We start from the raw sequence: 26,869 nt of genomic DNA, 5'->3' as shown, positions 1-26,869 counted from the left end.
TATACGAGATCAAATTGACAACGGCAACTCAAAAGATTAAATGGGAAGCTTAGGGGGCAGCGAGTTAATGTTAATTGGGGAGAAATAACTCAGAAAAGGAGGGTGAGAACGGTTGCACAATGGTGTAATCAATGTCCCTACAGTGTACGTGTAGAAACTGCTGAATTGGTGTAAGTTTCACTGTGTATATCTCAACAACAAAATTAACGAAAATTTTAAAACATATATGCAGAGGGTACAGCTGGCAGGCCCTGGGGATGCGCGATGTGTCAGGGTGAGGTGAGAGGTCTCAGAATTCACTGGGTCTTCTGGTCTGGATAACTGGGAGGATGGTGATGTTACCCAGACAAGAGCACCAGCGGTGGAGGACTACAGGGGAAGCGGACGGCAGTTAGGAAAGGCACATTTTCGGCTTGAGTTATCCGTAGCAATCCACTTGAAGATGTTTGGCAGGCAGGAAGAAACTAGGGACTAGAGCCTGAAAGGTCAGCACCAGTCAGAGATGCACATATGACACCTGCATGAAGTTAACACAGTGGAGGTTCACAAGAACTTGGCACTGCATTCAACTGGGTGGTAACCACAGCCTGGAAGGGCTGCTTGACACCATGGCATGCATTCTAGTAAGAGGAACTAGACTGGAGCCTTGGTGGCGCAGTGGTTAAGAGCTACGGCTACTAACCAAAAGGTCAGCAGTTCGAATCCACCAGCCGCTCCTTGGAAATTCTATGGGGCAGTTCTACTCTGTCCTATAGGGTCGCTATGAGTCAGTATCGACTCGACGGCAATGGATTTTATTCCATGCCAGGCCTTTTCACACACTGTTGTTTCTAGTCACAAGTGTATGTTATCACCCCCATTTAAAAGTGGGAAGACCAATGCCAAAAGGTATTATGTGACTTGCTCGAAGTCATAGCTAGCGACCACCCAAACCCCGTGATGCCACTTCCAAGTGTGAGGTCTTCATTCCAAGGCCTGTGATCTGAAAGAGGCTCCAGAGTACATCTCCTCTGAAGAAAGGCATCTTATTAATTTCCAAACTTGTCAAGGCTGTTTTTCTCTAGCCTCTAAGCTAGGGAATTCCTTACCTTTGGATACCATGTAGCATGTGCTCAAAATGAAAATGAGTGGTATTAATCTCTATGAAATCCTTAGGCGGGGAAGGACAAAGTATTCAAACACTGCAGACACTCCCCATTTGAGGATAATTAATAACGATCACAAACGTCCACTTTCTCAGATCAAAAACACATCAATTTATAAAAGTCTTCAAAACACAAGCCCGGTGAAAACAAGAGGCACCCTGAGCGCATTTAAAGCCAGTACTCTCTACAGAGAGGAGCCCTGGTAGTTCAGTGGTTAAGCCCTTGGCTGCTAACTGAAATGTTGGCAGTTCGAACCTACCAACCGTAACACGGGAGAAAAATGTGGCAGTTTGCTTCCGTAAAGATTCCAAAAACCAAACCAAACTCATTGTCGTCGAGTCAATTCCAACTCATAGTGACCCTACAGGACAGAGGAGAACTGCCCCATAGGGTTTCCAAGGAGCAGCTGGTGGCCTTAGAAACCATATGGGGCAGGTCTACTCTGTCCTAGAGGTTGCTGAGTCGGAATGGACTGGAAGGCACACAACAAACGACACTATTTACAGATAAGATTCCAAGGACACTTATTAATGTGTGACACTGTTGTATGCATTCCATTGTTCCACTTTGTTTACTGTTCTTCTCAAGGTTTTCTGAGTGTTAACTACAACAAAATGTTTAATCCAACTGTAACACATTTGTCTGCTAAGCTCTAACTGCAAAGCTGTTCAGTTACGTTGTATTTTTTTACACACAAGGAGAATTCCACCTGGGCACTTCTAAAAGTTGGCCCAAAGTTCTTTGACATTCCTCACATCAAGAGGTGGGATTTATGTTCCCTCCCCTTGAATGAGGTGGGCTTGCAACTGTTTCCACCCACACAGAACAGAGGAAGGGACACCATGTGTCTTTTGAAGCTCGATGACAAAATGCCATGTGGCTTCCATCCTGTTTAATGGGAACACTCACTCTTGGAGCCCTGAGCCATCCGGTGGTAAGTCAGCCTACCCCCCGACTAGAGAGGCCATGTCCAGGTGCTCGGTCCTAGCTGAGTCTGGCTGTCAGGTGACACACCTGCGCTTATCCCACCATTTGGAGGTGGATTCTCCAGCCCTAGCAGTCTGAGTCATCCCAACTGAGGTCCTAGGGATCATGAAACAAAGAACCATACCCATTTCAAATTCGTGACCCACAAACTCCAGGAGCATAATAGCATGGTGGTTGTTTTATAGGAGCCCTGGTGTCGCAGTGGTTAAAAACTCGGCTGCTAATCAGAAGGTTGGTGGTTCGAATCCACCAGCCGCTCCTTGGAAACCCTATGGGGGAGTTCTGCTCTGTCCTACAGGGTCACTGTAAGTGACTGCGATGGGTTTTGGTTTTGTTGTTTTATACCGCTACGGCTTGAAGTAACTGGTTAAGCAGCAACTGTAACGGGAAACCAATACAGACAGGCTTATTATTCCTTTTAATGTACGAATGTTCTGCCATTGGTCTTAGCCTTGAAATCAGTTCAGGTATGCAGGGCTAAGTTTCTCCCCATTTGATGCGTTCCCTGTCAAGGCATCCATACCCCCTTCTCAAGCCAAAGGAACAGCTTTGCACAGAGACTCACCACTTGGGTGAAAAGCCTGGGTCGAGGCTGAAGTCCTAGAGAAATCCTGACCACCTCAACTACCCATGCTGCCTGCCCCAACCTGACCCTACTCTTCCAGTTCCCATTTGGACTGAAAAACTAACCCACCTTTCAATTAGTCAACATAACATTAAATGCGCATAAGAAAGATGTACCCTTATTCACCTCCAAAGAACCTCAACAATTCCAATACTCTGGAAAACAGCCAATATTTAATTCACCTTGGATAAACTTTGAGATAACCCAATACACACAACTGTTTTTTTCAAAGCAAACAGAAATATGCATTACTCATGAGAAAAGCACTGAAAGCTTTATTTAAACTAATCAGAAGGTACAAATTAGATGATTATTATTCCGTTTTTAATTCTTCGAATAAGAAAGAGGTTTCCAGTCTCCAGTGCCCACTGAAAGGTGATGTAGCATAAAACACCAAAAAGTTTTTTGGGTTTTTCGTTTTGCTTTGTTTTTGAGTTGTGATCAAGTCAACCCTGACTCATGGCAACCCCATGTGTGTCAGACTAGTCTGAAAATGGATCACCAGGCCTTTCTTCTGAGGTGCCTCAAGGTGGACTGAACCTCCAACCTTTCAGTTAGCAGCCAAGCACATTAAGCCGTCTGCACTACCCAGGAACACCAACGAGTAGCCGTCACTAAACCAAGAACCTTGCCCAATCCCTAACCTGAAGAAGCCTTAGTACAAAACTCTGAGTTGTGCCCAGCCTGACGAAGTCTTATTCCTCTATCCTCAAGCCTGCCAGGCTTTCACTCTTCCTAAGTGGTTACACAAACCCTGCGTTAGTTATCTAGTGCTGCTAAAACAGAAATGCCGCAAGTGGATGGCTTTAACAAAAGGAAATTTATTCTCTCACAGTCTAGGAGGCTAGAAGTCCAAATTCAGGGTGCCAGCTCCAGGGGAAGGTTTTCTCTCTCTGTTGGCTCTAGGGGAAGATCCTTGTCATCAATCTTCCCCTGGTCTAGGAGATTCTCAGCGCAGGGACCCCAGCTCCAAAGGCCGTGCTCCCCTACTGGTTCTTCACTCGTGGTGGTAGGAGCCCTGGTGGCACAGTGGTTAAGAGCTCAGCTGCTAACCAAAAGGTCGGCAGTTCAAATCCACCAGCTGCTCCTTGGAAACCTGATGGGGTCAGTTCTACTCTATCCTATAGGGTCACTATGAGTTAGAATCAACTCGGCGGCAATGCGTTTGGTTTTTTGGGTTTAAGTGGTTACACAAGGATGAAGACAGTTCCAGATGAAAAGGATACTTGGGGTGACCGAGCAGGAGGTAGTAACCTGGGTGTTTTCACATGTCTCCAGCGTAGGGCGCCTGCTTATCAGACCTCCCTTTGGTCCTAGCCCTGCTCTAAGCCCTCCTGGAGGCCAGAGGTCAGAGAAGAGCACCAGAAGTGAGGTAACACGTTGGTACTTTCAACTCACCTCGCTGTAGTCACCCAGAGTTACAGCTATTAAGTCCTGAAATTTGGTTATAAAACATTTTTTAAGTGACTCATACCTTTGCAAAGACTTGCCTCATAAAATTGTACCTGCACTCTCATAGGAAAAAAATTTTGCCCTAAGATGTTACTTTAAAAAAAAAAAGTGGTTAAAAGTGCAAGAAACCATGGGCTCTGTAAACGACACACGGTCCTTTAAAAAGTCTTTACACGTAAAAATGTCAAAATGAAGCGAAGGAAGCAACTTATAGAATAATACATAAGCAGAATCAGTGCTCTGCTTTTTATAACATTTATAACACTTTTAAAACCACACGTACGTGTTATTTGCTTATTCATACAAGCAAATCTGGGGGTCACATACTTTATATTATTTTGATTTCTACAGCTCACAGGCAGAAAGTTTTTAAGTCTGTAGAGGACACTGTCCCGTCTAGTTCAAGACATTATCACAGCATTGTAAGCGTAGGATGATCCATTAAAATCCCCCAAACTTTTAAGTTAGAAAAGGCAGAAATTTAAAACCACTTATTTAACTATGATCTCAAGGAAATCTACTGATCTGTTGTACTGGGTTGAAGGGTATCCCCCCAAAATTCATGCCCACCTGGAACCTGTGAATGTCACCTTATTTGGAAATAGGATTATTTGCAGAGGCAATCAAATTAAGATGAGGTCATACTGGATTGGGGTGTGTGCTAATCCAATGACTGGTGCCCTTATAAGAAGAGGGAAATTTAGGCACAGACACACAAAAGGCTGCCATGATGGAGGGAGAGAGAGGAGTTTGCTGCCAAAAGCCACGTGTCTTAGTTACCTCCTGCAGCCACTGCTGTAACACAGACACCGCAAGTGGGTGGCTTAAAGAACAAGAACTTACTGACTCACAGTTCCGGAGGCTAGAAATCCGAATCAGGGCAGGGGCTCTGGGGGAGTCCTTACTTGTGGGTAGCCCCAGGCATTCCTTAGCTCATAGAGGGATCTACACATGGCGTCTGTCTGTCCTGCGCCTGTGTGTGTCTATGGTGTCTATTCTGCTTTTTTTATAAGAAACCAGTCAGAAGGGATTAGGTCTGGGCCCACCCTACTCCAGTATGACCTTATTAACATAACAAAAGAAACCCCCTATTTCCAAACAGCATCATATTAACAGGTACAGAGGTTAGGATTTCAACCTAACAGTGGGGGACAGAATTCAATCCAAAACACCAAGGAACAACAAGAATGAGTTGGCAACCACCAGAAACTAGAAAAATCAAGGACCGATTCTTCTCTAGATCCTTTGAAGGGAGCAAGTCCCTGCCCACTTCTTGACTTCCGAATTCTCACTTCCAGAACCTTGAGAGAATGAATTTCTGCTTCCAGCCACCCTGTTTGTGATACTTTGTATCGGTAGCCCTGGGAAACAAATGAATCTGTTTTAAAAGCTGAGCGCATTAAACATTTACACCACCCAGGGACTCCAAGTGGTTACACAAGGATGAAAACCTCCCAAGTGAAAACAGAAACTGCCTTCTACAAAAATCCACTGTTGGTGGACAGGACAAATGGTAGTTTACACCAGAGCCGGATTCAATTCCCAGCCAATGCACCTCACGTGCAGTCACCACCCATCTGTCATTGGAGGTTTGTATGTTATTATGATACTGAACAGGTTTCAGGAGACAGATTAGAAAGAAAGACCTGGTGATCTACTCTGAAAATCGACAAATGAAAACCCTACGGATCACAAGGGTCCAATCCATAATCCATCATGGGGTGGCGCAGGGGCGGGTGGTGTTTCATTCCATTGTTCACGGGGCCGCCATGAGTTGGGGGCGGACTTGAAGGCAGCTAGCAATGATACAAACTTGTGGTCCCCAATAAGCAGCAGCAGCATCACCTGGGAATTTGTTTGAAATGCACATCTCAGGCCCCACCCCAGTCTTCCTGAATCAGAAGCTCAGGGGCAGGGCCCAGCAATCTGTGTTTAATAACTGCTCCAGGCGATGCTAATGCCCACTCAAGTTTGGAACCTCTGCTGTAGACAGCCCATCTTAGTTCTTCTCATTTGCTCAAATTCTCTTAAAATAATTCATGTTTTTGTAAGATACCAACAAAAAACAACCGTTAAATAAATGTCAGAAATAAGCACTCTCTCCGTATGCCCCCTCTATTGCAGGCACAGGAGCCCTGGTGGAGCAATGGTTACGTGGCTGCTATCCAAAGCGTTGGCGGTTTGAACCCACCCGTGGCTCTGCAGGAGAAAGACCTGACAATCTGCTCCCGTAAAGATTACAGCCTAGGAAACCGTATGGGGCAGTTCTACTCTGTCACATGGGGTCGCTGTGAGTCGGAACCTACTCGACAGCACCTAACAGCAATTGTAGGCACTGCTTTCCTTCTAAATGTCCCCGTTCTCCCTCTTCACCGCCCTCCCTTCCCTGAGGCCGACTCTAATGATTCTTCCTTTCTCTATCTTCTCTCGTCTCCCCCTCTCCATTGCTGTGCCAGCCTGTGTCCAGGGTCTGTCCGCCACACCCCCAGAAGACCTAGGTAGCTGCCATCTGCATTTCTTCTGTATCCACATGGCACTCCACCATCTTACCAGATTACTCATCCTAAAAATGGGCTTTGTGGTTGGTTTTTGGTTTTGTTGTCGTCATTTTCCTGCTCAAGAAGCTACAATAGCTCTTGATTTCCAAGTTCTCCACACTATTTTGATTGCCCATTCTTGTGATCAAAAACTCTTGAATGTGTGCCCCCCCATACATTTTTATTTATAGAGCATATGTACCGTTGTATTAGGTTTATTACATATGGTCATAACACATACAAAAATAAAAAACAGAAGTTCCAAAATTTCTCTCCACAATGCCCCAGTATTCTGGGTGTTTCTGCACCCCCCTCCACACTCTGGTGGCCCCTGCACTAAAGCCTGCCCACAGGATGCTAGGTTTTCGAGGTCTGTCATATATACGCTGGCCCTCACCAACACCCCGCCCCCTCGTTCCCACTTCTCCATCGCCTGCTGGAGCAAATGGAGCAGTCTAGTTCCAAGCACGCCCACCTCTCACCAGCCTTCATAACCCTTCACCAACCTCCCCCCGCTCGACCCACCCTCTTGCTGGAATGCCTTCTGGCTTCGTATATATATTTGCACTGCCCCCTTCTGAAATAATCAGCACCTGATTATAAATGGGTCTCGTTTCTAAAAGACAGCACAACAGCACTGAGATAAAACTTGCTCAGCAATGGGTCCCGCGTGTGCCTTGTCTCCCTAGCCAGACTGCATGGTCTTGGGAGCAAGGATTCTGTGTTATATCCCCTCTGTGCCTTAACATCCTGGCATAATCATTGGTGTGTCCGACTCTCTCCTCCTAAGGATCTCCAGGCCTTTCTTTCTTGGCTCCTTCAATGCATACAGCACCTGCCAGAGCACTTCTCCAACCTAGACCAATTCCAGGGCCGTTTATGATGAGGATCCTGACTGCAGCCCCCTTCAGGCCACCCGCCCACTGCAGTCTCCTCCACTGCAATACTGAACCCCTGCAGCTGAGTGCAACACACCTGCTCAACCTCCAAGCCCTGTCCCCGTTCTTCCCCTTTTCACAAGTGCCCCTCCCCAGATCTCAGATCGCTCTGTCTGCTCTGTTCCTCTTTCCAAACCGTCTGGGTCTCATCACCCCTGAAGACACCCGCTCCAATGCCTCCTTTGTACCACTCCAGAACCTTGCACCTTGCCTCTCTGCCCTCCTTTGTCTACACATCAGCCCCCTCCACAAAGACAACAGGGTCCACGTACATCCTTGTACGTTACATCGCAGAAGAATGGCAATTAACGTAAGGACTTCCTTCTTCACTACATTTCACAACTGACCTTGAGAACTCAAGATGGTTTTTAAGGTGTTGTTGCTGAGTGCTGCTCAGTCAATTTCCAACTCATAGCGACCCCATGTGACAGAGCAGAACAGCCCCATAAGGTTTTCTAGACTGCAATCTTGAAGGGAGCAGATCGTAGATCACCAGGTCCTTCTCCAACAGAGCCAATGGGTGGATTCGAACAGCCGGCCTTTTGGTTAGCAGCTGAGCACTTAACAGTCGTACCACCAGGGATTCTTAGTTTTTAAGGTACAGCTTTAATATTCTAAATATTTAGTTATATCCTTTAGGGGTTCCACTCCTATTCAGAAAGTTGTAAGAACAACAGTTTGATGGAAAAGCACTCTCCCATTAGAAGCCCCAGCCATGCAAAAATCTTTTTATTCAAATGATACAGCCGGACATTAATCTACCACTGAGTTCTATGCATTCAAATGAATAAGGTAGATCACTGTATTAAAAACTTTCCTCCATGTATTAAGTAAAAGAGCAAATCACAGAAAAATAGTTATGGCATAAAACCATTTACGTTTTAAAAGTGCCCAGATATATTTTACAAACATACAATGCAAAAGAAATGACCTAGATGATTCACACATACAGTGCTAAATGGTCAACTTGTAATCTATGGGCAGGAAAATAGCTGGAAGTGGAGGGATAGGAGCTTTCCAAATGCTTTCATATTATTTGAATATTTACTCTTATTTTTTTAATTGTGAATTATGACTAAAACCAAAAAAACCAAACTCACTGCTGTCAAGTCATTTCCGATGCACAGTGACCCTGTAAGACAGAGTAGCAATGCCAAATAGGGTTTCCAAGGCTGTAATCTTTACAGAAACGAACTGCCGCGTCTTTTTCTCGAGAAGCGGCAGGTGGGTTCAAACCGCTTGGTCAGCAGCCTTGGTTAGCAGCTGAGTGCTCAACCACTGCACCACCAGGGCTCCTTAATTAAAACTAAAACCCACTGCCATTCAGTCATTCCAACTCACAGCAACCTTAGAGGACAGAGTAGGACTGCCCCACAGGATTTCCAAGCAGCAGCTGGTGGACTTGAACATCTGATCTTTTGGTTAGCAGCCATAGCTCTCAACCACTGCGCCACGGGGGCTCCAACTAAAACTAAAACCCACTGCCATCAGTCGATTCCAACTCATGGCGACCCTATAGGACAGAGCAGAACTGCCCCACAGGATTTCCAAGGAGCGGCTGGTGGACTGGAATGACCAGCCTTTTTGTTGGCAAGGTAGCTCACCCTAGCTCTTAACCACTGTGCCACCAGGGCTCCAAGTAAAACAAGCACCCCCAAAATATACAAAATATCAAAAACCTTTGCACCTTGCTATTCCAAACTGTAAAGTACTCTTAGCTACCAAATACCTTCGTTCCCAGGTTCTCCAACTCAGGCTAGCACTCAGCAGCAACAAGCCTACAGAGAAGAAGTGTTATTGATTAAACTGTGTCCCCCTAAAATATGTGTTGGAACACTAACCCCTACACCTGTGGATATACTGTAATGTGGTTTTATGTTAATGAGGCCATACCACTGTAGGATATGTCTTAAACCTAATCACTTCTGAGTTATAAAAAGAGCAGATTAGACACAGAGACAAGCACACACGGGCAAGACAGATGCCACGTGAGGATTCCCTGCAAGCCAGGGACCAAGGGACATCCGGCTACCGACCAGAAAGCAATCGACAAGGCCCAGACCCTGATCTGGACATTCAGCCTCCAGAATTGTAAGAGAATAAATTTCTGCTCTTTAAAGCTGCCCACCTGTGGTATGTGTGTTACAGCAGCACTAGATAACTAAGAAAGCTACCTGCATAAAGTACATTAATAAGAATTACATGACTAATTCTTAGAGCTGGAATTAAGATACATTCTGTCTGCAAAGCTTCATCAGAGAAAATCATCACTTCTGCCTAGTTACAGTAAGACACCAAGAAATTTGATAAACACAAACCATTCATAAATACTATTCAAAGCTCTAGTACTAATATTATCGGAGCCCTGGTGGCGCAGTGGTTAAGAGCTCGGCTGCTAACCAACAGGTCAGCAGTTCCAATCCACCAGCCGCTCCTTGGAAACCCTATCGGGCAGTTTACTCAGTCCTATAAGGTTGCTATGAGTCGGAATCGACTCGGCAGCAACAGGTTTGATTTTGTTTGGTTTTTAGTATTAACATTTAATAAGCAAGCCAGTTGTCATCAAGTCGACTGACTTACGGTGACCCCATGTGTAAACATTCAAAAATCTTTTAATCTGAAATACTAGATGGTGGCACCAATTTTGGGGAAGGAAGTAGAGAAGAAGAGATAGAAAAATGCCAGACCACTACTGATATCCCGATAGCAAAAGTACACCTTTTTATCCTTCAAATTACTAGAGACAAATATAAGTGACAAGAAATGGACTCTTTTCGCCCTTGCGACTTCACAAATACCAAAAGCAGAAAATGTTGCCATATTATGTCTATTTTTTTCCCACATAAACCTATGTAGGATCAACCTAAGGAAATAGAGCATTACTTTGTTATATTATAGAAAATGAAATATATTTCCCTGGGGTTACCAACGAATACATCCTCTTAGTTTTCTGATGAAATAAAGGGCAGATTCATTAAACAAAAGTAAGCCTTCCTCGCCTACCTCAGCATCACACAAGGAGACTGCAGAGAAACAGGAATTTACCAGTAAAGTATCAAATCACATTACAGACCTCATTTTTTACTGGAGCATGCTGAAATTAACCCTCTGTTCTTCCCCTTGAGCTGATCTAATCACTTCCCTGCGGAAACAGAAGTAATGAAAAGGCAGCAGGCTGCAGCATCTCAGAGCCCCCAGCACAGAGCTGGCCACTCAGCAAACGCTTGCTGCCGAGGACTATGTGGCCAGCCTTACTTACTTAGCGCTGTTACAATGGAAAACGCTACAGGCGGGCGGGTGGCTCTAACGCACAGAAATGTATTTTCTCATAGTTCAGGAGCCTAGAAATCCGAATTTAGGGCGCCAGCTCTAGGAGAAGGCTCTCTGTCCACTCTGATGGGGGTAAATCCTTTTCTCAGCTTCTCTAGTGTTCCCCGCATTCCCTAGAGATCTTCAGGGGACATCTATTTCCCCTCTGTGCTTGCTTCTGTGCCTAATCTGCTCTTTTTATATCTCAAAAGGGACTGCCTTAAAACACAGCTACACTGATATAGCCTTATTAACGTAACAAAGAAAAGCCCTCTCCCCACTGGGATTGCAACCATAGGTATAAACCCACTGCAGTCGAGTGGATTCTGACTCATAGCGACCTTACAGGACAGAGTCGAACTGCCCCACAGGGTTTCCAAGGAGCAGCTGGTGGATTGGAATTGCCAACCTTTTGGTTAGCAGCCGAGCTCTTAACCACTGCACCACCAGGGCTCCTGTGCATAGGTATAGGGGTTAGGATTTACATGTATTTGGGGGTACACAACTCATCCACAACACTTCCCCTGAAAACTGCTGAAATGTAACAGCTCTGCTGCACAACTTGCTGTAAATGAACACCATCCACTAAATCCGGTAATAAAAAATGGTCGATGAATCTATTTTTAGAATGCCTAAGGCAAAGAAGGAGCCCTGGTGGCGCAGTTCCTAAGAGCTTGGCTGCTAACCAAAAGGTCAGAAGTTCGAATCCACCAGCCGCTCCTTGGAAATCCTATGGGGCAGGTCTACTCTGTCCTGTAGGGTCACTATGGGTTGGAATCGACTCGACAGCAAATAGAGTTTGGTGGTTGGTTGTTTTTTTTTGTTTTGATTTAATGCAAAGAAAGCAAGGGGGGAAAAGGTTTTTTTTTTTTAAAAAAAACAAAAGATGTACTAGTGAGGAAGACAAAGTCAATTCCAGCCTTCTCACAACCTCTGAAGGGAGGCGAGAACTATCATGCAAGGTGGGCATGTGGAGGGAGGGCTGGGGTGGGAACAGGAGGGCGGTGACAGGGCCGTGTGCTGGGAGCCTCAGCTGTGAGGCCGGAGTAGCTGGTGCTCATCACAAGACTCTCAGTCTCCACTCCTGAACTGACTGTAGAGCCTGGAGACACGGCCCCCAGACATGGGCGCCCCACGTTTCCAGCCTACGGAGGATAGTACAGCACCTAAAGGAACAGACCTTCCAGCCACCTAAACTGGGGAAACTAGTGCTTTGAGGGTTTCAATCCAGAAGCTGACGAGAAGCCACTTGGAACCACCGCCCTCTCCCGCCATTAACCATGAGAGGTACAAAGCACAGGAGGGGCTCCCATGATGGGAGGACCAGAGGCAGCGGGACCACCCACCGACAAGACAAAGGCAGAGTCAGGGAGGGGGGATCTGCCAAAATACCCCCTGCCTTCTCCCATCCTGTAGGCACCCCATCAGTGAGTGCTGCCTCGTGGTGTAACCCACCTTTCCTTCAGCGCGTGTATCATGAACGCCTACAAGCTAAGAAGTAGAGGAGCAGCAGCCCTGGAGTACCTTCAGGTCCCTCACTCACTGTGGCCAGAATGAGACCTGGGGCAGGTTCCTTAACCTCTGTGCCTCAGTTTTCTCACCTATAAAATGGAGAGAGTACCCCCTGCCCCTCTTTGCAGCAGCGTCCAAAGGGACTGCTGCATTTCTGCACGTGCATCAGTGGGCTGGGTTGGGGGAGGAACAGAGGTGAGGTGAAGACAATGAAGAGCGGAGAAAGCCTCAGTGTAGGGAGCAGGTGGGAAGACTTTCCTCTGTTAAGAACCAGGATAGAAATGTTGTCTTTTAAATAATTAAGACGCACAGTGAGGAGTACGGGGAATTAGAAGTAAATTCTACATAACATCCATAGAAAGTGAGGAAGAAATGAACTCAAATTCTAATTTGGCAATAAACGAGTTATGCTGAGGACCCCTTATCATTTACAGCCAATCTCCGTTTCCCCAAGATCTATCACTGGTGCCCTTGATGAGTGGCAGCTTAATTTTGTTCTTTCATTTGATAACTGAGCTGTCCTACACCCTTGGTCTTCTGTTGCTGATGTAAGATAGCTGTCTACTCTGAAAATATTATAAAAGAATTCACAGATACTAAGAATAAAATTTCAAGATCTCACTACCCTAACAAAATAGTTTGCACTTGCTAGGACATTTAAACTCCTTCTGAAAAAGACTACTTTAAGGGGTTCAAATGTTTTCTGTCCTTCATTTCACTTGGTTAGAGCTGCTCAAAAAGCTTAATTAGAAAGTCTAAGGAACTGATGGATTAACTTGAAACTAGGGTTTCAAACCAGTTCGGTCTGGTTTGAAACCCCTGCCAAAAATCTGCATTTCTAACAAGTTTCCAGGAAGTTATACGGAAGAATCATCTGGCGATCTTGTTAAACTGCAGGTTCTGATTCAATATGCCTGGGGTGGAAATGAAAATTCTCAGCAGGGAACTTGTTAGAAATGTAAATTCTCAGCAGAGGTTTGAAGTAGAATGACTGGTTCAAAGACCTGTTCTGAATAAAAAAAAAAAAAAACAAACCCAAACCCTGTTGCCCTTGAGTCAATTTTGACTCATGGCGACCCCATATGTTAAAGAGTAGAACTGCTCCATAGGGCTTTCTTGGCTGTAATCTTCATGGATCATGCTTGGTAAAGGAGAGGATCAGCAAAAAAGAGTAAACCCCTCAATAAGGTAGACTGACACAGTGGCTGCAACAATGGGCTCAAACACAGCAACGACTGCAAGGATAGCACAGGACTGGACAACGTTTTGCTGTGTTAGACATAAGGTCCCTATCAGTCAGAGCCTACTTAAATGTATCTAACAATAATAATCTTTATGGAAGCAGACCACCAGGCCTTTCTTCTGAAGCACCAGCGGGTAGGTTCAAACCGCCAACCTTTAGGTTAGTAGTTGAGTGCAAACCATTTGCACACCCATGGGCCTACATAGTGACCCCTACACCTTTGAAAAGATGCTTAACTTCACTCATAATAAGAGAAATACAAATTAAAACTATAAGGAGATACCATTTTTTCTTCAGATTGGTGAAAATTCAAACGCTGGTCAACATGCTCTTTTGGCAAGGTTATGAGGAAAAAGTCACTCTCATCTACTGTTGGTGGGGGACTACGTATATGTTTATTCATTGCAGCATAATTTGTAATAGCAAAATATTTGAAATAAACACTCTTCCTCAGAAAACCGGCAGTACACTCACAAGAAGTACTACACAGCGATAAAGAGGAATGAAGGTGATCTCTATAAACTAACAAGAGTGCTCTCCAGGAAATACCGAGCAGGGGGAAGAAAAAAGATGTGAAATAGTCTATAGAGTATGCTACTTCTGGGGAAAAAACAAATATTAAATTAGAATACGTATGTAAACTGTGTGAGTGTCTATGCATGTATATACACAGATACTCACCCATATTTACAAAAAAAAAAAAAACACACAGGGTGTGTAAAACAAATAAAAATAGCTACCTATGGGGGTGAGACTAGGATGCAGGGGCTACGGATCACAGCAAAATGTCTATGGCTAACTTTTGATACAGTCTGGCTTTTAAACATGAAAATGGTTTTACCTGTTTTAAACAACCAGACAGACCTAAAAATGAACACCGATGGGAGAAGAAAATGAACCTAACTGATTATCAGGCATAAGAAAAAATTATTTCAAGTAACTGTTGAACACAGTAACTGCACATCCTTAGTGGGATATACTCTAAGAACAAAAGGAACTGCAAAGAAATCCTGGATTTTCTTAGGTTTGTTGTTAGTAGTCATATTGATGTAGTGATTATGAAACTATTGTGTCTGCATGGTAGTATAGAGCAAACGAGTAAATATATTAGCACTGGGAACAAGGTTTTCATTGTAGGAAAAAGGAGCAGCAATACAGAATGGGGGAAGGAAACCTGTGGTGGTAAGGTTTAAAGTGCATGTATCAGCAAAAACACTTGACTGAAAATAGTATGCACATTTCCTGGCTCTGTCAGCTGACAGGGCCTGGAAGGAATATCCCAATAGCAATGCGTACAACTAGAGCTCAGATCTTGGTTTCTAAACAACATTCTCCATTAAAAGGAAGCAGGGCTCCTTGGAGAAATGACTGATTCCGGATTTGGGGTAGGGAGAGGACAAGATGGGCCTGGAACATCCAGAAAGCAAAGAAGAGCTCAAAAACTAAGATTCTGTGAGACCAAAGTGATTGAAAAATATGACATGAGAGTGCAGTGAGCTGACTGGTGGCTCCCAAAACGGTCTGTCCACATTCTAGTCCTCAGAACCTGTGAATGTGACCTTACTTACCTTAAGTTAAGGATCTTGGGATGAAGAGTTTGTCCTGACTTATCTGGGTGGGCCTTTAAGTCCACTGATGTGTCCACAGAAGAGACACACAGGGGAGGTTTGACAGGTGAAAGAGAAGGCCATGTGACCCTGAACAGAGACTGAAGTGACGCAGCCACAAGCCCAGGATCGCCTGGAGCCACCAAAGGGCCTCAGGAGGAAGCACAGCTCCACAGACACCTGGGTTTTGGCTTTCTGGCCTCCAGAACTCTGACAGAATAAATTCCTGTTGTTTTAAGATACCCAGTTTGCAATAATCTGTTACAGCCAAAACCAAACCAAACCCGTTGCATCTAGTCAATGCCAACTCACAGAGACCCTATAGGATGGACAAGAACTGCCCCACGGGGTTTCCAAGGAGCAGCTGGTGGATTCGAACTGCCAAACATTCGGTTAGCAGCCCACACTCTTAACCACTGGCTCCATTTATTACAGCAGCCACAGGAAATTAATATGAGAGAAGAAAAAGGGGAGGAAAGTTCTTCTTTCAGAAAAATGCCAGCTTGTAAATGTAGAAGGATTCAGAGAATTAGAAAATCACCATTTTGCAAGCTCCAATATACAAACTGATTCAGGCAAATTTCCTCAATGGACATGAAAAGCACTGGCTGGGGAGCAGGACGTTCAGTCTCAACATATCCCCTCCTAGACCGTGTACTGGCCACTCCTTCCAGGGACCTGACTTACCATCACCGATGGGAGAGCAACCCTGATATCACACGTCTCCCGATGTAACACAAATCAAGAAGTATTACTATAAAAATGTTGACCCTGAATTTAATTCTAAGGAATCAGATAAATCCAGAATGTAGTATGTTTTATAGGACAATGGGCCTGAAAGTTTTTGGCTTTTTTTTTAATAAAAGTATACGTCATGAGAGTCTAAAGTCAGGTGACTATTATAGCTTAAGAAATTTAGAGACATAAAAACCAAATGCAATGTGTTATATTTGACTGAATCCTAGATCAAAAAAACAACATAAAACAGAAAAAGCTATAAAAGACATTTATGGTACAATTGGGGGAAAATTCAGATATGGACTGTATATTAGATGATATTATTTGTTACTTTTTAGGTTGTGATAATAGTAATGGAATTACAGGCATACCTCAGAGATAATGCAGGTTTGGTTCCAGACCACCGCAATAAAGTGAATATCACAGGAAAGTGAGTCACAAGAATTTTTTGGTTTCCCAGTGCATATAAAAGTTATGTTTACACTGTACTGTAGTCTACTAAGTGTGAAACAGCATTATGTCTAAAAACACAATGTACATACCTTAACTAAAAAAACTTTATTGCTAAAACATGCTAATCATCATCTAAGCCTTCAGCAAGTTGTAATCTTTTTGCTGCTGGAGGGTCTTGCCTCGATGTTGATGGCTGCTGACTGATCAGGGTGGTGGTTGCTGAAGGCTGGGGTGGCTATGGCAATTTCTCAAAATAAGACAACAATGAAGTCTGCCATCTGCCACATCGACGGGCTCTTCCTTTCACTTGGACACTTAGAGGCCATTGTAAGGTGGTTGTTGTTGTCAGCTGCCGGCGAGTCAGTTCCGACTCCTAGTGACCCCATGTACCACGGAACGAAACTCTGCCCAGTCCTGCGCCATGCTCACAATCGTTGTTATGCTTGAGCCCATTGTGGCAGTCACTGTGTCAATCCATCTCTTCGAGGGTCTTCCTCTTTCTCACTGACCCTCTACTTTACCAAACATGATGTCCTTCTCCAGGGACTGGTCCCTCCTGAGAACATGTCCAAAGTATGTAAGATGTAGTCTCACCATCCTTGCTTCCAAGGAGCATTCTGGATGTACTTCTTCCAAGACAGTAGGGTTATTAATTGGCCTAATTTCAATACTGTCGAGTGTCAGGGAACAGGGATGCCTGAGGAGGAGGAGGAAGACAGGAAACAGCCAGTTCTTTGGAACCGTCAGAACACACAGAACATTTATTAAGTTCATTGTCTTATCTGGGCACAGTTCATGGCGTCCCAAAACAATTACAATAATAACGTCAAAGGTCACTGATCATAGATCACCATAACAGATAATAATAACAACGAAAAAGTTTGAAATATCGTGAGAATTACCAAAATGTGACACAGAGACACAACATAAGCACATGCTGTTGGAAAAATGCTGCCCACAGACTTGCTCGAAGCAGGGTTGCCACAAAACTTCACTCTGCAAAAAACGCAGTATCTGTGAAGCGCAATGAAATGAGGTATGCCTGTATACAGAACCACCGGTTGTCATGCAGCTGACTCCGACTCACGGTGGCCCCATGCCTGTCAGAGTAGCCCTGTGCTCCACAGGGTTTCCAATGGCTGATTTCTCGGAAGGAGAGTGCCAGGCCTTTCTTCCAAGGTGCCTCTGAGTGGACCCAAACTTCCAACCTGTTAGTTAGCAGCCGAGCAGGTTAACTGTACCACACTCAGGGACTCCTGGCTATATGGAACAATGTCTTTATTCTTTGGAGAGATGTATTAAAATATTTAAAGATGAAATATTATTATGTCTGCAATATTCAAACAGTTCAACAAAAAAGTACATATAAAAAGAAAGACATGAAGCAAATGTGGAAAAATGTAAAAAAAACTGGTGAATCTAGGTGGCAGGTGTTTGCTGAATTTTTTTCAATCTTTCTATAGGTATGAAGATTTTCAAAATAAAAAGTTGAAAGGATCAAAACCATTTCCAGACTGTGCCCCACCCCAACTCCCAAAGGAAGAGAGGGAGGGAAGATTCTCAGGTTTCTTTCTCCAATTTAGTAAATTTGGGGAGGGCCCTGGGAATCTGCATTTAACAAGCTCCAGCTGATTCTTATAATCAGCAAGTTTAGAAACACCACTTACAGTATCGTTTGTTTACATCTATCTATTGGCATCAGAATGACGTCCAACTTGCTTTGTATCCTCCATGGCACCAGGCCAATAAATGTCTACTGAGTGAATTTGAGGGCAACTGCCAATCGTGTAAGAGCTGATTATACTAACAAGGACAAAGTTGTACTCTAAGGATAAAGTCCCAACCTCAGAGATGTTTGAAGTCTGTTATCATAAATGCAAAGCTAACAAATATAAGACACTCTTTCATTCTTTTATATGGTTACGAGTTTAATTTGGACCCCTGGTGGCGTAGTGGTTAAGAGTTCGCAAAGCTAGCAAATACAAGACATTCGTTTATTCTTTTATACGGTTATGGGTTTAATTTGGAGCCCTGGTGGCACAGTGGTTAAGAGCTCGGCTGCTAACCAAATAAGCTGGCAGTTCAAATCCATCAGTTACTCCTTGGACCCATGGTACAGTTGTACTCTGTCCTACAGGATCACTACGAGTCGAAATCGACTCGACGGCAATGGGTGTGGATTTTCTGGTTTGGCTTTAATTCAGCCCGTGTCTTTTCTCTGTCATGAATAACAGTGACAGGGAAGACAAGAAAATAGAAAGGTACCTCAAATAATTTTCATTACAACAAAATCTATGATACATCAAACATTAAACAGATATTGCTAGGTACCACAATTCTAGTTTTCCAGAGATGAAGATGAAACAATAATGGCTCCCAAGGCCCATTAAAACATCAGAGAATAGATTTCTTTTGTTCCTGTTGTTTAAGGTATACACCTACAAGGAAGGGAAAAGAGGAAAGAAAAAACAGCAACAAAATTTTGCTGGAAGCTAGACAGAATATGGGTGAGGGGTAAAGAAAACTGAATCTGAAGGAGGCCACAGAAAAAGCCAAGAAACCAACACATTTGTACCTGGAAAGGGTCAAAAATCGGTCAGACCTGGTGCATCTAGAAATGAGGTGATGAGGCAGCGAAGACATAGGTCTTACTTTCAAGTCGGCTTCAGAAGCAGTAAGATTTCCAGGTCCAGTCCCCACTCTGGCAGAAGACTAGTGGCTCTATCTCTGGTGAGAGTAAAATGGAGGGTCTCTGGACTGGGGAGGAGCCCTGGCTGTACAGTGGTTAAGAGCTCAGCTGCTAACCAAAAGGTCAGCAGTTCGAATCCACCAGCTGTTCCTTGGAAACCCTATGGAGCATTTCTACTCTGTCCTATAGGGTCACCATGAGTCGGAATCAACTTGATAGCAACGCGAGTCTGGATTGGCTTTTGGACTGGGGAGCACCAAGTCCAACTGACACAATTAAGTTACCGCAAAGACTTGCCTCCCTCGCCGCTACTCCACTCCTAGAATGCAGGCAGCCAGGCCTTCACATCTAGGGCAGAAGTGCCCAGAAGTCATGCGGGGCACTTCCACTCCCTGGACAAAGCGCTCACATGATCACCACAAGGTGAGGAAGGGCAATCCACCATTTACTGACCCTTCCAAAGCAGATCGCCAGGTCTTTCTTCCAAGACACCTCTGGGTGGGTTCAAACTGTCAACCTTTCAGTTAGCAGTTGAGCGCTTAACTGTTTGCACCACCCAAGGACTCCATATAGCAAAGCAAAGGAGTAAAATAACATCTTAGGTATCTCATGTAGTGCTGCCATCAGAGAAACACCACAAGTGGGTGGCTCTAAAGAACAGAAATTTATTTTCTCACAGTTTTGGAGGATTTTGGCCATGTCTATTCCTTCCGTGAACCTCTCTCTAGTTTCTGATGTCTGCAGCAGTCCTTGGTGACCCTTGGTGTTCTTTGCATTGTCTGTCTTCCCCCCGTGTGTTGTGTCTATTCTGCTCTTCTTATAATTCAGAAGTGATCAGGGTTAGGACCCACCTGTTTGGTTATGATCTAGTTCATATAACAAAGAAAACAGAATTTACAATTTCCAAACAGAATTACAGCCATAAGTATAGGGGCCAGGATTTCAATACATATTTCAGGGGGACACAATTCAATCCATAACAAATAAGTAAAAGGAAGTCAGGAAACAGCAGACCTGTGAAGGGTAGGTACCCTAGAAGTATGGTGAAGGGAGGGCTGAGGCTGGCAGCTGTTTCCCAGGCAAAAGGAACAGGCAGAAGGTGCTGGGGGTGGGGAGGGGAAGGTCCTTCAGGAAGGTGCACCGATAGAAGTCCTGATGCACCTGAACATCTTGGGGGAAGACTCAGAAAACTGATAAAGAGTTTGGAGTTGAATCAGTTGTTGTTAGGTGCCATCGAGGTGGTTCCGACTTATAGCGACCCTACGTTCAACAGAAGAAAACACTGCCCAGTCTGCGTAATCCTCACACCTGTTATGTGTGAGCCCATCATTGCAGCAACTGTGTCAATCCATCTTGTTGAGAGTCTTCCTGTTTTTCACTGGCCCTCTACTTTACCAAGCATGATGTCCTTCTCCAGGGACTCGTCCCTCCTGATAATATGTCCAAAGTACCTGAGACAAAGTTTCACCATCTTCACTTCTAAGGAGTATTCTGGCTGTACTTCTTCCAAGACAGATTTGTTCATTCTTCTAGCAGTCCATGGAAACCCTGGTGGTGTAGTGATTAAGAGCTACGGCTGCTAACCCAAAGGTTGGCAGTTTGAATCCCCCAGCCGCTCCCTGGAAACCCTATAGGGCAGTTCTACTCTGTCCTATAGGGTAACTATGAGTAGGAGTCCGTGATATACTCAATACTCTTCCCATACACCATAATTCAAAGGTATCAATTCTCTTTGGTCTTCCTTATTCACTGTTCAGCTTTCGCACGCATATGAAGAGACTTAAAATACCATAGCTTGGGTCCTCAAAGTGACATCTTTGCTTTTGAACACTTTAAAGATGTCTTTTGCAGCAGATTCACCCAATGTAATATGTTGTTTGATTTTTTTCACTGCCTCTTCCATGGGCGTTGATTGTGGATCCAAGTAAAATGAAATCCTTGACAACTTCAATCTCTTCTCCATTTATCTTGATGCTGCCTGTCCCTCCCACGGCACTCTTTTACTTCTCTGCTGGGTTCGATAATTCATTGCAATGGCCACACAAAACTCACAGACAATACTCACAATTATGGGGTTTGTTAGAGAAGTAACAGGTTACAGTTTAGGCTCAGGAACGCTTAGACTACAGTTCTTCCATCAGGACAGCCTCTTCCCAGCCGTGCTTGCAGGCACGCTTCTCCCTGGCCCTCGGCCTCTGCCCAAAGGCACTGAGCTTTCTTGCTACATGGGCCAGGAAGCCCATCACACTGTCTCCTGCTGCTGGGTCTCTTCTTCCTTGGTGGTGGTTGGATTCTCTCTCTTCCGCCTCTGCAGTGGCTCAGTTCAAGCCCAGCAGGATGGCAAAACTGACCAATCCCCTTGCTGGGCCACAATCACCCTATCACACAGTCCCGCCCAATCACTTGGATGGGAGTTACAAAACCATGGCTAGAAAGGACACACAAAAGTGATCCATCACACTACACTGCCTACCGGTTGTGAGGATTTTTGTTTTCTTTATGTTGAGGTGTAGTCCGTACTGAAGGCTGCAGTCTTTGATCTGCATCAGTGCTTCAAGCCCTCTTCACTTTCAGCAAACAAGGTTGTGTCATCTGCATATTGCAGCTTGTTAATGAGTCTTCCTCCAATCCTGACGCCTCTTGGTCTATATACAGGCTCTGCATGGGCACAATTTTGAAACAGTAACATCACATAAAAAAGAAAGAACAAAAAAAATGCCACTAATTAGGTCTAGAGAAAACATAAAGGTGCACAGAAAAAAAAAGTAATGTACAACATCATTCACCGTGAACAGCATCTAAGTAATCATACATGTAAACACTAAATGTTGATCACCTAAAAATTACAACAGGTCTACACGGGGGCAGGGGGCAGAGAGTGATAAGCATATGCGGGGAGGAAAGGAAACAGGATAAACATCCATCTTCCAGGGCAGAAAGTACTAGATAATATCTACAACTGAAAAATAAAGAAGCTTATGATCCAGCGGCATGAAAGTAAATTCCAAAATAATCAGCTAAGAGAAGTTAAAGTGCTTGCCTCTAGGTAGGGGAAAATGGTAGGAAGGGATGCTGTTTCTCCTAACAAACCTTGAGAAACTGTTAGACGTTTTAAATTACTGTAGTTTTACTCAAATAATGCACGCTTTAAACCTTTTTTCTAACCGCGCTACGCCATAACTGTTTTACTTAACTTCATCATGTCCATGTGTTATATGTGTGGGTGCATTATTTATAAAAAATATGGTGTGCGTGTGTAACTTTGATTATTAAAAAAAAGCACTAAAGATAACTCAAGCTCAGAATCTGCCTAGGGAGATACCTAGTAGGTTGGCATGATTTTTGATTCAATCCAGCATGTAGTTACTGAGCATCTCTGATGAGCTAATAGCCATGCCCCGAGTGCTACAAGGGCAAAAACACCAACAACACAACACCTGTCCTCAGAGATCTGGTGTTTTGTTAGTAAAACATACGCACGGAAAAGAACACAAGTGCAATGCATGTTGTGTTATGGTCACCACCCAGTGTGCAGTACAGAAGAGCTATGTGGTAGCAAGAAAGGGAGACTCGAGGCCAGAGCGGGCAACAAAGGCTTTAAGACAGATCTAAGAGGTGGAATAAAAAAGAGTAACAGAACTTTAGAGAGGAAAAGAAAAGGCATTTCTAGAAGGGGAACTGGCTAACAATGAGAGTATGTGTAATTTGGAAGCACGGACAGTTTTTTCAAACACAGGTGACATTTTACTCATAATGGGGGGGGGGGTGCAAGACTATGAAAAAGGAAAATCAGAGACTAGAAAACAGAAATCACTGTTGACTTCCTACATTTCCAGTGCCCCAGACACTATCAATCAGAAAGAAGCCCTGTCGTTTTTCCCTGCAGTGTCTCAGATGCAGCATCCCTTGCTCATCATTATTAGCACTGCCTCTATCCTCACCTTACCCCCACCCCCAATACTAAAATCATCCACTTCAAGGGCTGGAACAAGACCTCCCAGGCCCTGTCTGCCCTGGCTTCTATTTACCTGAGCAGGCACACGACCATACTTTGTTCTCACACTCCAACAACACTAACCTCTGTGTTCCCAGAATGCTCCCTGCTCTTGGTGGTCACCGGACCTTTGCACGGGCTATTGCTTCCACCTTTCTCCTGTTAACTCCTACATATCCTTCCATTCTCACCTCAACCCATTTCCTCAGGGAAACAAATTCCCTGACTGCCCTAACTCAGGAATCCATGTCATAAACTCTCATGCATTCCTTTCCTCTATGCCAGTTTGTAATCTAAACCCTCACTTGGGTGATTATCCAATCCACACCCACATCACCTTTTAGACCAGTAGAGCAAGGAATCAGCATCACCTAAGAACCTATCAGAAATGCAAATCCCCAGGCAGCATCCCAGACCTACTGAATCAGAAACTCTGGGGGTGGGGGGGGGGGAGTTGTGTTGTTAAAAAAAAACAAAAAAAAACTCTGCAGGTGATCCTGATGCACACTTGAGAACCACTGGGCTAAGCTATAAACTCCATGATGGCTCAGTACAGGTGCTTTTCTGCACTCTGAGATGTCCCCTAGTACCAAGCACACCGCCAGACAACAGTAAGGCCTCCGTAAGATTACCTGGTTGAATGAAGGACTGGTGAAAAACTTTCCACAGCTCCCTATATCCCCTACCTTATTAACTCTAAACCCCTCTGCCCAACCTTAAAAGCCACCCATTATCAACACTGACCAGCTGTCAGAGGATCTAGATTCTAGCTCCAGCTCCCAGGCCTTCCTGGGCTCAAATCTTGCCTCTCCACAGTTTTACCATCTCTGCCATCATCCATAAATTACCTAATCTCTCTTGGCTTTAATCTCCTCATCCCTGAAGTTACAATAATCATAGTACCTATTTCCTAGGGCTGCTGACATAGCGAAATGAGACAATGGCGCTAAGAGTCATGCCTTTACATACGTGGCAAGCATTTAACAGATTTAGACATTATTATTGTCATAATAATAATTATTCAGCTTTAAGTGGCTTTCCTCTTGGGTCTCAGCTTTTTTCCAATAAAATGCAGAAAAATGGGTAAATGTACCATAAAGTTCATTGAGCAAAATGATTATTAATAACCATTGTTATCCCATCAGCCCTGACTCACGGCAACCCCATGCACAATGCTGCCCAGTCATGCACCATCCCCATCATCAGCTGCAGATCAGATCATTATGATCCATAAAGTTTGCAGTAGCTCATTTTTAGAACTAGATTACCAAGCCTTTCTTCTTAGCTTGCCTCAGCCTGGAAGCTCCTGAAACCTGTTCAGCATGGTAGCAACATGTAAGTCTTCAATGACAAGTGGTAGCTGTGTATGAGATGCACTGGCTAGGAATCAAACTCAGGTCTCCTGCATGGAAGGGGAGAATTCAAGCACGGAACCATCACTGCCCTCATTAATAACCATATTAAAAACTAAAAAGCAAACAAAAACATTGCTATTAAGTCAATTCTAACTCATGGCAACCCCCATGTGCTTCAGAGTAGAACTGTGCTCCATAGTGTTTTCAATGGCTATAATCTTATGGAAGGAGACTGCAAGGCCTTTCTCCCACAGCACTGCTGGCTGGATTCAAACCAACCTTTCGGTTAGTAGCTGAGTTCAAATCATTTGGGCCACCCAGGGAACTATTAATAACCATAGATACCATTAACTGAATGCTTGCTTTGTGCACCTCATTTATATTATTGTACTTCATCTTCATAACTGGCCCTTAAGGTGGAGTGAGGATTTGCACCCAGGTCTGCATGACTCCAGAACTTACTATAAAGTGGTCTGTTTCTCAGAATGTTGGCATTGCTGGATTTGCGATTCTCATCCGTGTACTCCCACTTTACTCAAGATTGGCCATACACACTTCAGAGCAGCTCTTCCTACCTTCTAAAACCAGTCCCATCTAAGCACTCATTCTGGGGGCCTGAATCCTTCCCTTTTAACAGGAGCCCTACTGGAGCTTCCTCTGCTCCACCTCCTGCAGCAGCCGGGCTGTACCAGGCAAGCTGGTCTCGTTCACACAGTGTCTTCCTGGAGTTCTGCGAAAGTCACTTGCCCGAGTCCCCACTCACTTCGATAATCAAGTCTTAGTAACTCAAGTTAGCGGGTGGTTTCATTTCAGTTTCTGTCTACTGGCCACGATTCAAACGGAGCTCACACTGAGAGCTATTTCTAATGCAATGTTGGTTCTTGGTAAAGTATTAATAGCAGCAATTAAAATACAGTCCTATCCAATCGATCTTTTTTTAAAAAAAAAAACAAAAAAAAAACACGGCTTCTGCCTTCTCTAAGGAGAGACAAGGTCCACCCCGTTTCCAAAGGGCCCCCCTGCTTCCCTGTCTCAAGGCAGAGGGCTGTAAAGTCATGACAGAAAGGAGAACCACAGACACCAAAAGCCACGAGCTCACGCTCCGCCCAGGTTCCGCCACTGCTCTACGCCTCCCTGCTGGGCCACCGGCGCTCCAGACAGGCCGCCCCCGACCCCGATCAGCACCGCCACGAGCACCCTGTTTTCGTGGGATCCGGCCCCGCGCTCGCCCCTGCCGCCCACGGAGGGCCCCAAGTCCCAGGTCTGCCCACTGGCCGGGACATGTCGGCGCACCCGTGGGGGAGGCACCGTGCTGGTAACATTTCGTACCAGAATAGTTAAATGCTGAGTAATTTCCCCGCGGAGCAAACAGTCGGAGCAGGGGGCTCTGCCAACGGCAACAGTATTTTTATCCTATTTAATCAACAAGGCGGCCGAGGCTGCGGGAGTCCCCGAGGGCTGCGCCCCGGCGCGCGGAACAACTCCGGAACCGCTGAGCCGGGAACCCTCGCCCGCTGTCGAGGGCTACGTGGCCGGCTCCGAGGGCGCCAAACGGAGGCTTTGCGCCCCCATACACACCCCCAGACCCTGACCCCACGCCGTGACAGCCGTGCCTCCGCGCACACCCCTCCGAAACCGCCACCGAGTCACACGCGAAAGGGGCGGGGAGGTAATTTCGGGGCAACAGGCTGAAGCCATCGTGCGCATAAGATTTGTCCGAGGACGGTGGAAGCCTCGGACCGCTCGGAAACACTGAGTCGCGGTCACCGCGTCCCAAGTTCATGGATAACTCCGCTCGGGTCACTCGGTCTCTGCGCCGGGGCCTAAGCGGTGCACAGGGTCTGAGGCGAAGTTTACCGATTTTTTTTTTTTTTTTTTGCTGGAGTAAGAAAGGGGGCGAGGGGACCCAGATCTCCCGGAAAGGGGGTGAGAGTGGGACGGGCAGGTACAGCCCGGCGGGGGAGATGGCTCCAGGAGGCTGAGGGGAGGACACAGAGCCGGAAGGCTGCCCCTCGGGGAGCGCACACCGGCAGGCAGCGCGGCCGTCGCAGCCTCGCCACTGCCGGCCGACCCCGGCCCCGCCGCGGGCGCCCGCGAGGAATGAATGGGGGCTTCCCGGCCAGCCCCTCGGGCTCGCACTCACAGGCAACGTAGGCGACCAGGGCGATGCCCAGCAGCAGCTTCATCCTCCTGCGGTTGATGGCAGAAACCAGGCGCAGTAGCGCCTTGCTCACCATCCCCGGGAGCGGCGCCAGTCGAGGACCCTGCCGCGCGCCGGGGCCCGC

General features: G+C 45.4%; 1 protein-coding gene across 1 annotated transcript in view; it reads right to left on the bottom strand.

Annotated features, from left to right (window-relative positions):
• UXS1 (UDP-glucuronate decarboxylase 1) overlaps positions 1-26,863 on the bottom strand; it is a 111,293-nt gene extending 84,430 nt beyond the window's left edge. Inside the window, exon 1 of the mRNA XM_012555736.2 lies at positions 26,728-26,863. Coding sequence (XP_012411190.1) covers positions 26,728-26,821 — 94 coding nt within the window. The 5' untranslated portion in view covers positions 26,822-26,863. The remainder of the gene's footprint in view (positions 1-26,727) is intronic.
• Positions 26,864-26,869: the final 6 nt, after the last annotated feature.

Source organism: Trichechus manatus, unplaced genomic scaffold (assembly GCF_000243295.1).
Source record: "Trichechus manatus latirostris isolate Lorelei unplaced genomic scaffold, TriManLat1.0 scaffold00004, whole genome shotgun sequence".
In the NCBI taxonomy this organism is placed as follows: domain Eukaryota; kingdom Metazoa; phylum Chordata; class Mammalia; order Sirenia; family Trichechidae; genus Trichechus; species Trichechus manatus.
Note: the sequence above shows the minus strand (reverse complement) of the source record. Positions and strands in the feature narration are given on the sequence as shown.